Genomic DNA, 12,892 nt, shown 5'->3' on the forward strand with positions numbered 1-12,892 from the left:
AAGAAGAAGAAGGACGTCACTTCCGTAAACACAGGCACCTGCTATGTGCAACTTGTGGGACGGTTGTTTTTCGTTAATGTCGTGTTTGCCATCATTTATGCGTCCTGAATATACACGGTGAGTGGGATGAACAGGGATGTTTACTGTGTGTTGAATATTAAGGTCGTAAATATTTAACGGAGTTGCGTTTTGCGCCGTCGTCTGTGTAGCTCGTGAGGTGACGTTAGCTAACCTAACGCTAATGTTTTAGTTAGTTAATTTACCTGTTAGCTACTCACGTGAATTTTAACCATGTTTATTCAGCACTAAATACTGTTGTAATTATATTATATAACACACATGTATTACATATATATTTATAATGTGTGTTTTTGTCCAATGCAGATGTCTCATACTAGATCCTCCTGCACAACCTCTCGCATAAAGAACAACTTTGTGGGTGTGGGTAGAAGAACTGATAATGGAAAAGATGGCTCTGCCAACAAAAAAAAAGTGAGCAATCACTCCAGCAGTCCAGAAAGAAGTGTGAGGGAGCGTGCGTTAAAGCAGGTTGGACTCACCAGCACCACCTTCATCGGTCCAGCGTTTCCTCCTTCAAAAGCCACAAAAAAAAAAAAATCCACCGAGGTCAAGTCTGACATTGAAGATACACTGAGTGAGTTTTACAAAGAGCTTGAGAAGATTGATGCACCCGATGGTGCATATGGTATTCAACCGCCCATACCCATCAAAACCTCTACGAGCAAGCAGAGAGAGGAAAAAGGTTGTGCCGGATCAGAGGGCTACCAGAAAAGCAGTGGGCAGAAACAACCGTCCTGGTCACACTGGTATCAAAATGAGCCATACTACCCCAGAAGACAGGGGCCAGCTGCTCCTGCTCAAAACCAATGGCATCATCCTCAAACATTGAACAGACCACCAAACCCAAGATTTCACAGACCCCCATTCCATCGCCCACCACCCCCAACTGTATTCTCAAATCCGCAAAACCCACCATCAACCACGAATCCAAACTGGAGCGGCTCAGGCCCGACAAACCAGCGTCAAGAGGAGCTGCATTTTCCAACATTTTCTAGCTTTTCCCCTCAGAATGTAAGCAGTCACCCCTCTCAGGGCTTTTATGGAGATTCTCCACACCACTTGGACAGGGACGAACGTGTTTGTAGCTATGACGTGCACTCAGATAATGTAAATGTTGGATGGTCCAAAAGGAGAGAAGAAGAATTGTGTCACTTTGTTGAAGATTATGGCAGATCTCAGAGATACGATTTTGAAAATGAACCGTGGGACCATGACTACAGGCCTCCTGCCAACACTAATGCATTCCAAACTTCCTTGGTGTTGATCTTGATGAGGGGATTACCAGGATCTGGGAAATCAACACTGGCCAGGTACGTTTTTGTGTAATCTCGAGTCTCATAAATAAGTGCATTGTCAGTTTAAAGGAAAAAAAACTAAAACTAAAACTCCAACTCTAAACTTCAAAGCCGTAACGTATTATTTTCAATGCACACTCGCAGGGAGCAGCTCTCCGCTTGTCCCAACGGGCTGATACTGAGCACAGATGACTACTTTGCTTGCAGAGATGGGTACCGCTATGAACCAGGCCTTCTCGGTGCAGCACATGAATGGAACCTGAACAGAGGTAATAATGTCTAAAAATTTAAACATTTATTTTTATTTTCACTGAACCAATATCACCTAAAACTCCAAGATAAGAGGAATTACCTTTTGAAAGTTTTTCCACTGGGCAAAAAAAAAAAAGTTTTCTATTTTTTTTTTTTTTTTTTTTCTGTCAAAGCCTCAGGGAGCCGCAACAGACTGGCTAAAGTGCCGCATGCGGCTCCGGAGCCGCGGGTTGCCGACCCCTGGTTTAGATTAAGGCTGCAACAACGAATCGATAAAATTTGATTATTAAAAGAGTTGGCAACGAATTTCATTATCGATTCGTCGTGTCGCGCGATTATTACGCCACTCAATAAGTCGCAGAGGAAAGCGCAGAGCTACCAGTACCGGCCACCAGTACCGGCCACCAGTACCGGCGACCGTAACGGGCGCGCTGGTAAAGACTGAGAAGGTCTTCCGTGAGTGCAGCCTCATGTGTTTCACGGAGACATGGCTGCACGCGGATTTTCAGGACCACAGTGCGTCGGTGCCCGGCTTCAGGACTGTTCGGGCGGACAGAGACGTTATACTGAGCGGTAAAATGAGAGGTGGCGGGACTGCAGTGTATGTGAACGAGACGTGATGCAATCCCGACCGTGTGTGTGAAGGAGCGTTTCTGTAGCCCGAACATTGAACAGTTAGCCGTGGGGATGCGTCCGTATTATTTGCCGAGGGAGTTCACGTCCGCCATTGTTGTCGCCATTTACGTGCCAAAATCAGCTGACGCTTGTAGTGTTATGTGTTGAATAAGTTTAGGAGACCATTGTATCTTTGGCTAACTTTATTAGTTCAACATTAGCATAACACCGAGACTGTGACTGACAGGTTTGTACAACTCCAAGTGCGGACTGAACACGCCCCCCTCTGATATCACATACAAATGATCACTCCGCTCTGTATGTCAATACAATATGACAGACTGCAGGACTGCTTCGAGTCAACGGACTGGGATGTGCTGTGTGGACCACATGGGGAGGACATCAACAACATGACAGACTGCATCACAGGATACATTAGGGCTGGGCGATATGGACCAAAAGTCATATCCCGATATATTTAGGCTGAATATCGATATACGATATATATCCCGATATTTATTCTGCAAAGTGAGAGCAAATATTCAGTCAAAGTCAAAGCCAAATATGACATGTCACAAGTAGTTTTATTGAAACTGGCTATTTCAGTGAACAGTTGCAAAATCAAATGAATAAATAATAAACAGGTTTCTTCATCTGGTACATGAATAAATGCTCAGCTGTTCAAATAACATTAAAATGTAAACATAAACACTGTATAACAACAGGAGTACCATTTTTTAAATCAAAGCTCCGTAAGGTGCAAATTTAAATAAAAAAATATCTTAAATAAAAATAGCCTATAAAATAGGCCAATCTTTTTCTGAAATAAATATATTTATTATTTAAACATCAGCTTGAGATTACCTTTTCCTTTTTGTTAACTCAATTTCTTATCTGAACAGTCTCAACCAGTTGCACAAAAAACAGACTATCTATAGGCTCACACGTCCTGCTCGACCACATATCACTGGTCAATGCAAAATGGGTCACGTTAGCGAGCCGGTCAGCAAGGCTCTGCCTGACTTCGGTATACATTTGTGGCAGTGCTTCTCTGCAAAGTAGTTGCGACTGGGAAGCTCATATCTCGGGTCCATAGTTTTCAGTAGCTTTCTGAATCCGACTTGTTCCACAGTTGCAACAGGGACCATATCTTTAGCAATGTGATAGGACACCGCTTTAGTTATAGTACACCACTTGTTGCCACTTTTCTTTTCATAAGGCACACTGCGGGAAAATGAAGCTTGCAGTGAGCTTTGTTTCGGGGCTGGAGCTTTTTCGGGTTGTGGATGGCTCGCGGCTGGGGCTTGTGCAGCGCGCAGTTTCACACACTCTTCGTACTGCAGTTTGTGCCACTGTTTTAGGTGGTGAAAAAGATTTGTAGTGCTTCCACCCCTGGCTGTAACTTCTTTATGGCACTCCCTACATATAACGTGATTCTGTTGGTCATCTGATACTTTGTATCCGAACCATCTCCAAATTACTGAGCCACTGCTTTTTCTTTTGCTAACCAATTCCTCCTTCGCACGCTCCGCAGACGTTGTTGCTTCCTCCATGTTTGTTGAAGAGTGCCGGAGTGTCTGTTCCAGTTCCTGCCCCTCCCCCCTCTGTGATGAAAGAGGAGGGGTGGGGGCGCAGGGAGCAGTGCAGAGAGCTCTGGGTCAGCAGCTTGCCTGGAGCAAGGATCACAGCGCAAATTTGAACTATATCGATATATGCGATATGGTCTAATTCCATATCACATTTAAAAATATATCGATATATTTTTTATATCGCCCAGCCCTAGGATACATCAATGTTTTTTTTATTTTTTTTATCCGATTCATAAAAATAATAATCAACTGATTCTCAAAATAATTGTTAGTTGCAGTCCTAGTTTAGATAGATGACTGATTTGATGGGATATTTATTTTCCTGCCGGAAGTTAATAGTTTTTTTTGTGTTTAATTCTCTTTCAGCTAAAGATGCTATGCATGATGGCCGATCTCCCATTATTATTGATAATACAAATGTCCAAGCTTGGGAAATGAAGCCATACGTCGAAATGGTGGGTATGGGATTTGAAATACATCTGTGTGTTTGGTTATGGAGTACTGCACCGCCTTTATAGATCCTCATCAGATTTCCAACAATTTTAACAGGCCTTGGAGAGAGGATACAAAGTGGACTTTTGTGAACCTGACACCAGCTGGAAGTTTGATCCTTATGAGCTGGAGAGGTACGATTCCTTAATTATCATATTAAATGTACATGCCAGTGCCAACTTTTAAAACGTACAGATACTAACATCACCACATTGCACTGTTTTCCTCCAGGAGGAACAAGCACAGCGTTCCACAGGAGAAGATCGCACAGATGATGGATCGTTTTGCATTTCCAATATCTGTAGACATTGTCATGAGATCACAGGAGCCCGCTCACGTGAACCAGAGACCTCGACCAGAGCAGCCACAGATGATGAGGAACCAAGATTTCTGTTAGTTTTTCACAGGATTTTTACCAGCTAAATAATTTGCCTTGAAGAACAAAACCTTTTGTAATGAGTAACTATTGTTAGCTACTGTTTCTATGGGATTTTTTTAATCATTATTTTTTGAATATTCTAATTTTATGTAAAGGATGAAGAAATCTATTTTTTCTGAAACTGTTTTCATAATTAAATTTTCTTATGTAACGCCTTTGCTTTGAAGGGAAATCTGCTTTATGAATGTGGAAAACCAAAAAACTAAGCTGTCCTCATCAGCCTCCAAATCAGCAGAGGAACTGCGATAAAGTTTTCTGTTTTCTGGTAAACCACAAGTTTCATAGTTAATTTAATTCTTTGGTTACGCCAACATGTTTTTTTTTTAAGCCCCTTTTCCGAAAAGCCATTTTCCATTCCTCTCCCAGCAAGTGCCAAATATAGGTTTTATTTGCTGTGATCATTCCTCCGGAGGAATCATCCATTCTTCATGTTTTTTCAATGTAAACAATGAGGGACAAAATATACAATTGACGCAAAAATGTATTGAAAGATTATGTGAAGCAGTCTGTGAAGATGTTCCAAAGTTATGGTAATTTGGTGTAAAATTCCCTCCTGAAAGTCAGTGAATCACAATTGGCCTTTGTATTCCCTCTTGTGTCATCAGTGAAGTCCTGTGGAGAGACGGGAATCATGTATCTGTATTTACTCAAACCCGGCTCCATTTGGTCATGAAAAAATATGATCCCATCGGTTTGGTATTCTACCGAGTTGGCTGAAAACTTTGTGTCTGGTGTCAAAACATGTCATGAGCCATGTTGGACACCAGGGTTTCATCGCTCCCTGGGGATTTTGGGACAAGTTCAGATTTTTCTGGGGATCTTCATGTGATGGATCTGGGTTACCTTTCCTGTTCTCTGCTCCAATATTTCACCTCTAAAAAAAGTACACAAGAAGGATAAGAACACTGACAGATGTGTGGAGGCTAAAACACTAACACGGGTGGACAAATATCAGAAACATCTTAAGTTAGTAGTAAATTTGATGAAGCTCATCATTTTAGTGAATTTGGCAGTGTTTTAGACCAGTGTTCCTCCAACCGGTCAATGTGATATTCCATGTTTTTTGTGTAGTCTGATGTTTCTATAAATTCATTTACCTCCTGTTGACCAGACACACACATATTTCAGCAGCACTTTCATCTTGACAGCTGTGCATTTTTCCATTAGACTGTGCAGTTGGTTTTGAAACCCAGAAGCTGTGATTCTCCAAGGAGCTAGCAGCGAGTTTTCCGTTATAATCACAATGAAAGTAAAGTTTGGTAACCTTCAGTAACATGCCTCTTGGTGTTTGAAGGTCAATAACAAATTGATATCTCAGATTGCAGTATCCAATGTACTTTTGTCCGCAGCCTCCTATCTTTTCTCCGGCGGTTTATTTACACACTGCTGACCTTGATTTACAGAACCCAGTGCTGATGTGCAAGAAGACTTTTAGTGTTGAAGGAAATAATGTGAATCACATCTTTTTTTTGCAGTTTATATGCATCAATTTTGGGCAGAAGCAAAAGGGCATATATGATTTGGGATTAGAAAAAACTAATATAAAGCAGGTATCAGAAAGGAAGTACAAAACTACTGAATTGAAGATATTTAAAACAAAGATAGGGCTGTTTTATTTTAACGGGGTGAAGTCACGAGTGCATTTTGTTAGACATTTCAGAGGATTTGATGTTTCCATCTTTCTTGTTTTTTAATATTTAATGTAGAATTAAATGATCTATTTGTAATCAAATCAACAACACCACTATTCTAACCAGGGAGTAGGGTGTTAGCTGACTTTTATATATTTAACCCCTGTGTGTGTTCATATTTTTGTTATTCATCCAGTGTTGGGTCTGGTGGACCTGCTGCATTTTGGGTTTTTTAATTTAACACAAAGACCCTTGAGGTCAGCGCATAGAACCCTGAGGTCAGAGCATAGGTTCTTGAGGTCAGAGTATAGAACCCTCAGGTCAGAGCATAGAACCCTGAGGTCAGAGTATATAACCCTGAGGTCATAGCATAGAACCCTGAAGTTAGAGAACCCTGAGGTCAGAGTATATAACCCTGAGGTCATAGCATAGAACCCTGAAGTTAGAGAACCCTGAGGTCAGAGCATAGAACCCGGAGGTCAGCGCATAGAACCCTGAAGTTAGAGAACCCTGAGATCAGAGCATAGAACCCTGAGGTCAGAGCATAGAACTCTGAGGTCAGAGCATAGAACCCTGAGGTCAGAGCATAGAACTCTGAGGTCAGAGCATAGGTTCTTGAGGTCAGAGCATAGAACTCTGAGGTCATAGCATAGAACCCTGAGGTCAAAGCATAGAACCCGGAGGTCCGAGCATAGAACCCTGAGGTCAGAACATAGAACCTTGAGGTCAGAGAACATAGAACCATATTTCCCTAACTGAAAACAGGAGAAAACATGGTTAAACAAAAAGGCTTCTCACGCCTACTACTACCGACACCCTTGCTAACCCCACCACCCAATAATGCAGCATGGCCATGTGCAGCATGGCCAGGTTGGAAACTGGAGAGAAAGGAGAGAGCGCTGGCCTCCTCAGGTTCCCTCTTAAATATCGCCACCTGCAATGAAAGGACGCACAAACACGGCAAAATAACAGCACAGAATCCCCCCCCCCCCCCCAACATGGTCAGTTTGTGAATTCACATCGGAAACCACCATGCTTTATTTTGTAATACATATTGGTCGCTTTCAAGGTACAAAATACTTTTGTCCTTATATTTTGGTGTGTTTGTGCTTTGGAGGTTTTTATTAGATTGGATATACCAACATACACATAGAGAAATATAAATATATATCAATGGCTAAAATCAACAAAATGACAATATGGCTCTGTTTTTGGCTATTCCTCCCCTCTTATGTCTTGCTTTAGCACTGCTTTAGTTTCCTCGGCCAGAGAGACTCTTGGTTTTCCTCAACCTGTGAGATTATTTATGCCTCTGACTAACATTCACAGCCGTATATAAACACCAATACTCATGCTGGGGGATGGTAGAGTCCTTGAAACATAAACAATGTGAAGCATGGTGCCTGCCTGCTATATATATATATATATATATATATATATATATATATATATATATATATATATATATGTAAATTCCCGATTGAATAGATTAAACAGAGCGATGGAACACAACCTGACAGTGAAGGCAGCACTGAGGCTTTCAGAGTCCCTGTTGTTTATGAGCCTCTAAACCTCACCTGCGGAGACACGTGTGTTTTCAACATCCCTCCCTGTTCATTGGCCCACTGTGTGGGAGTGTGTTTTCAGGCTCCTTCCTAGGTGCCAGTGTGTGTGATTGTAATGTAAGGCAGCCAGCAGCCGTAAAAGAGCATGTGTGCTTTGAATGGTGATGATGTGACGGAGATGTGATGAGCGCTTTGTGCTTGCTGAATGGCCGTGATGAGCCACAATTAAGTCACTGCCATCAACCATCTTAGAGACCGAAAAGGGCAGATGGAAACGGAGCTGACACACATATGGGAGGCAGAGGACAACAAAAACTGGATACGACATGCTAATGTGTGCTGATTACCACCAATGCAAAATGGTTAACTCAATGCTAACCAGATAGTTTATATTTTATTATTACGACAGTTGTTACTTTATTATGACCTCCATTTCGTTTATGTCTTTGCAAAATCCAGTACACTGATGGACACATAGCTCACTTCTCTGCACGGCTTCAAACAAAACATTGTTTTGATTATCAAGGTCATAGCCCTCATGTGTATCGTATATTTGCCACCATGTGAGCTTTATTGTCAGGTTGCACACTGTAGATTGTTGTCCGCCTTCAAATTAAACCGATTAGGGAAAGTTACTCATGGTTTTCTCCTGCGACAGCCCTTATAGATGCAAACAGGGATTTAGTAGAAATTAAGACATTGAGTCTGGGAGGGAATGAAGCACAAAGTGAAGTTTCTCATGAGAAGAAAAAAATACATTGTAAAATAATTATGCTTTTTTTGTTTACAACTAAATGCGTAAAGCAGATATTCAGGCTACAGAGCACGTTATTTAGTATGGTTGTCACGTGACCCTGACAGCCAATGGCAACTGTGTTCTGCAACCGCACAGCGTCTTGTCTTTTTTTATAAACCACCGACCAATCTTCTGGCTCAAGTCAACCACAATAAGACAGGACACCAGGCCTTAAATTCTTCAAAATAAAAGCGTGAACTTGTGTCAGTTTGACCAGAAAAATAACATATTGAGCAGCTGTGTAGAAAGTGTACGGTACACAAATACATACATTTGAGTAAATACTGGACAGGACTGAAGTTAAATACAATTGCAAACAATGAAAGTGTGCCTCGCTGAAATAATCACTTTTTGTATTTTTTCACTTTTACATTTTTTTTTGTATTAAACAGAGAAAATCTCTATTGGTTTATATTTGTAGTTACTGTGGTCTCCATGTACTTTGGTTGTAATCTTAGTAAAAAAAACAATTGCACACTGCAGTCCGTCATTGCATTTAGTGGCATTGTCTTCATTGTATTCACTCTCATTTGGAAGGGTGATAAGCCTATATGTCCTTCCTATCAATATACTGAATGATCATCATCACAACATTAGCTTTGCAGTTTGCCTTTATCTCATAACATATTCACTATCATGATTCCATAATTTGGTGCTTTGAGTGAAAATCACACATTTTAAAAGACTATGTAAACATTTTGTTACGTACAAAATGTGGGGTCAGCACAGCACTCAGTATGTAGGCTACTTGTTCATCAATTGTTTCAGGCGACGCTCTCATCAATGCGGCTTTAATTTTGAAATACTGCGCCGGAAGTCCTGCTGTCATTCCCGACTACCTTGACAGGTGTGTGGGGCTCAACATGCTATGGATTTCATGCCGTCCGGCGGACGGTGCGCTGCTGGCGGCTCCACACGGCAGGTACTTCCCTCCGCTCACGTTATCGGTCCTCGCGATGTCGTTGATAACGTGCTCGGTGCCGCCGGGTCGAGCGCGTGCCTCTGATCATTATGGCAGATCGATCATTTAGATCAGAGAGGGGACTTTACCTCCAGAGTATCGAGGCGGATCATTGTACGGCGGTTCAGGCTACACGTTGTACGGTAAGAGGCTTTGCATGTTTGATGCATCATAAGGACGCAGAGGATGTGCACACATTTACACGATTGTTGCATTAATTGCAGGGTGGGAGTTGCATTTTAGTTGGTTCATGTCTTAAATACGACCTTGATCATATATTTATCCAGATTTTACTTAATTAATTAAAACAACTTTGATGGGACATACAGTAGTACGCTATCCCATATAAAAGAATTACTGATATTCATTCTTACATTTAAATATTTGGCTGTACTTTGGAATACCTTTCAAAGCAGATACAATTAACATAAAACAATGATTTTGATTTGTTTAAGTTGCACTTTGTCTGTCCAATGACTGTGGTCTCTAGAGCCTATGCATAACTCAATATTGTCTTCATATATATTACTGTACAGGTCCTACACATTGCAGTGTGAGAACATGATGTGCTTCCAGCAGTGAAGGGAGTCTAAGTTTAGCAGTCTACCTCTCTCCACATTGATGTTGAGTCATTAGCTGCTGGCACACTTGATGGGTAAACCTGTTCTCTGTGGTTCCTCTTCATGCAGCGGTTGGTGTCAGCTGGCAGCATGACGGTGCAGCCCTGTGTGTTCATAATAACACCACTAATCCCATCAAAGTATTGCGGAGGTCTGACCCGAGGACTCAGTTATCCAGAAACATTTAGTCTAAAGTTAGATGTGTGCAGAACAGCTGGGACTGTAGAGCAAGCTTATATTGAGTGAGCTATACCCTGGATGTGTTGTGACAAAAATATGTTTTTTTACGGAACTCATATTGATTTGTGGAGATTCATAAGAGGTGGTAAATAAATAAAAAAGCAAAGTCTATAAGTCTTGACAGATTTGATCTCCATCCAGTAAATGTCCTCTACCTCGGACAAATCTGTGCGCCAGACAATACCTCTTGATTTAATTTGAGTTCCCATTGTCAGTCAGAGGCAGTGCTCTGAGCCTCCCCAGCTGCCTGTTACATAATGTCAGCAAGGACTGTCACAGTTTACTGAGCAGACGGGGTGGTGGGTGGGTGGGGGGAACTCAGGACTGGGGCAAAATTGAGAGCAGACAATACTGAAGGAGGCCAGGTTTACAACGTTACATAAGAGATGTTTTCATTCCACTTGGCTGGGAGGATGCAGAAATGATGGTGGTCCAGAAATAGGTCTGAGTGAAGGAAAGGGGGATGCTGCACACACAGTTTTTACCAGCGGAAGAGAACACAATCAAGCCTGGTATTGCACTGTGACGGTACGGATCCAGCTGTTTATAGAGGGACATTTTATTTGCATATAGCACAGGCTGGCTTTTGTTACTTATATCCTGCCGTTAACATTGCCAGTAATTTTGACTGGGGTGCACACAAGGGGTCACCAGACAATATTACATCCAAGGACGTATCAGTCTAATGTCTTTTAAGAGAGGGGGGGCAGCAGCAATGTCTAATCGCTTTCCTTCTTGATAACCTCATCAGCAAAGTGCACTGTGGCAGTACATGCATGGTTCATTAGGTTGCATCTGTGTTAGATTTGTTGTTGTGAATTTCATAAAACAGAGGTAGATGTCGACTGGAAGGACAGTCTAAATCTCTAAATTTGGTGCCATCTAATCGAACACTAAAGCCATTAAAAGCAGATTTTCACACTGGATGAAGCTGGATGTGGATGGAGGGTGAAGTGGATCACAATTAAATATTTAATAATTACATATTTTCAGTGCTTATTGATTTTGCAACATGTGCCTGCTGTATGATGGCAGTGATATACGATGAGATGGTGTGGGTTGACAATAATAACTTCCATCCATCAAATGTGATTCAAAATGACAAATGAGCTGTACATCACATCGAGCAGAAAAAACCTGCCTAAGGAAGCAGGAAATGCACCCACGTTGTTTGTGTACAGATTTTGCACTGTGATGTATTGATGATGTGTTGCTTAATATCAGTGTTTGTCCCAATCAGATGTTGAATGTAGACAAATACTTATTACATTGTTATAAAGAAAACTTTTGAGCTATTACCACATGTATAAAATGGTATTTTCCTCATTAATTGCATAAATAATGAAGTTCTCCAGGAGCTAAATTGGAGATATGCAGATTAAAGCAAGATATTATTCATATGCTGCAACAGTTTGTGGGAAAAATCCGCTCTGAAAATTGAGATTACTACTGTTGAATTTAATTATTTGTCTTTGGAAACTGTTATATGGAAATGAGAATCTCTTTTTCCTGAAACAACAATGTTAGTCTTTGTTCTCACAAATTCTAAGAATTTAATATCTCAGTAATCCTCAATAAAAAAAACAACAATAACTGTGAAATGACCACGAAAGGAAAAATTATGTATGAAATGAAAAGAAACGTCAACAAAAGCTGTAACACCTTTTAGTTATATTCAGTTATGCAGTGCTGTCAGATGATGGAAAATAAGGTAATCAGATACACATAAAATATTAGTTTTGAAAGTCCTTCTCACAATCAATGAGGATCAGCGATGGTGAAAGTCAGTTGACGTTGAAATCGTCCATTGCTTGTGACACCAAATGAAATATTATAATAAAACCATCTTGCAAACAGTGTAAAACATGGCTCATGAAAATCTTGTGACGGGAACTTCCCCCAAAACATCATTTGATGTTGTTTGTTTTGCACCTTGTCATCAGTGAAACTGATTTATGAGTTGACCTTTTGCTTCTGCATTACGGCAAAAAACAATTTGATACGGCTGCTGTGGAAATGGACCAGCGGATTGCTCCGTGACGGGGGACTGCTGCCTCATTGTCACCTAGTTGGTTCATTTATGACCACCCACGCTCTGTTTGTTTCACAGTTACAGACGATTGACAGATTAAACATGACTTTTTATTCATAGTGCTAAAGATAAGTCTGTCCTTCCGGAGGACTGGAGGGCTGTATGTGCAAAGAGTATAGCGGCTACTTCAAGTACAAAGGGGAGGGTTTGGTGTTGAATTACCACCACTGTTGTGTCTCTCCTGGTTACAGTTTCCTCTGTGCTGTTCTCTTCATGGGGTCACA

General features: G+C 41.2%; 1 protein-coding gene across 1 annotated transcript; it reads left to right on the top strand.

Annotated features, from left to right (window-relative positions):
* Window positions 1-384: 384 nt before the first annotated feature.
* Window positions 385-4,776, top strand: n4bp2l2 (NEDD4 binding protein 2-like 2; the record flags this gene model as incomplete). Its single annotated transcript, XM_079224482.1, has 5 exons — window positions 385-1,391; window positions 1,521-1,645; window positions 4,199-4,287; window positions 4,382-4,458; window positions 4,556-4,776. The coding sequence occupies 5 exons, from the start codon at window positions 385-387 to the stop codon at window positions 4,719-4,721; spliced, it is 1,464 nt and encodes a 487-aa protein (XP_079080608.1). The 3' UTR covers window positions 4,722-4,776.
* Window positions 4,777-12,892: the final 8,116 nt, after the last annotated feature.

The sequence above is a fragment of the Taurulus bubalis genome (assembly GCF_910589615.1).
Source record: "Taurulus bubalis genome assembly, chromosome: 10".
Taxonomy (NCBI): Eukaryota; Metazoa; Chordata; class Actinopteri; order Perciformes; family Cottidae; genus Taurulus; species Taurulus bubalis.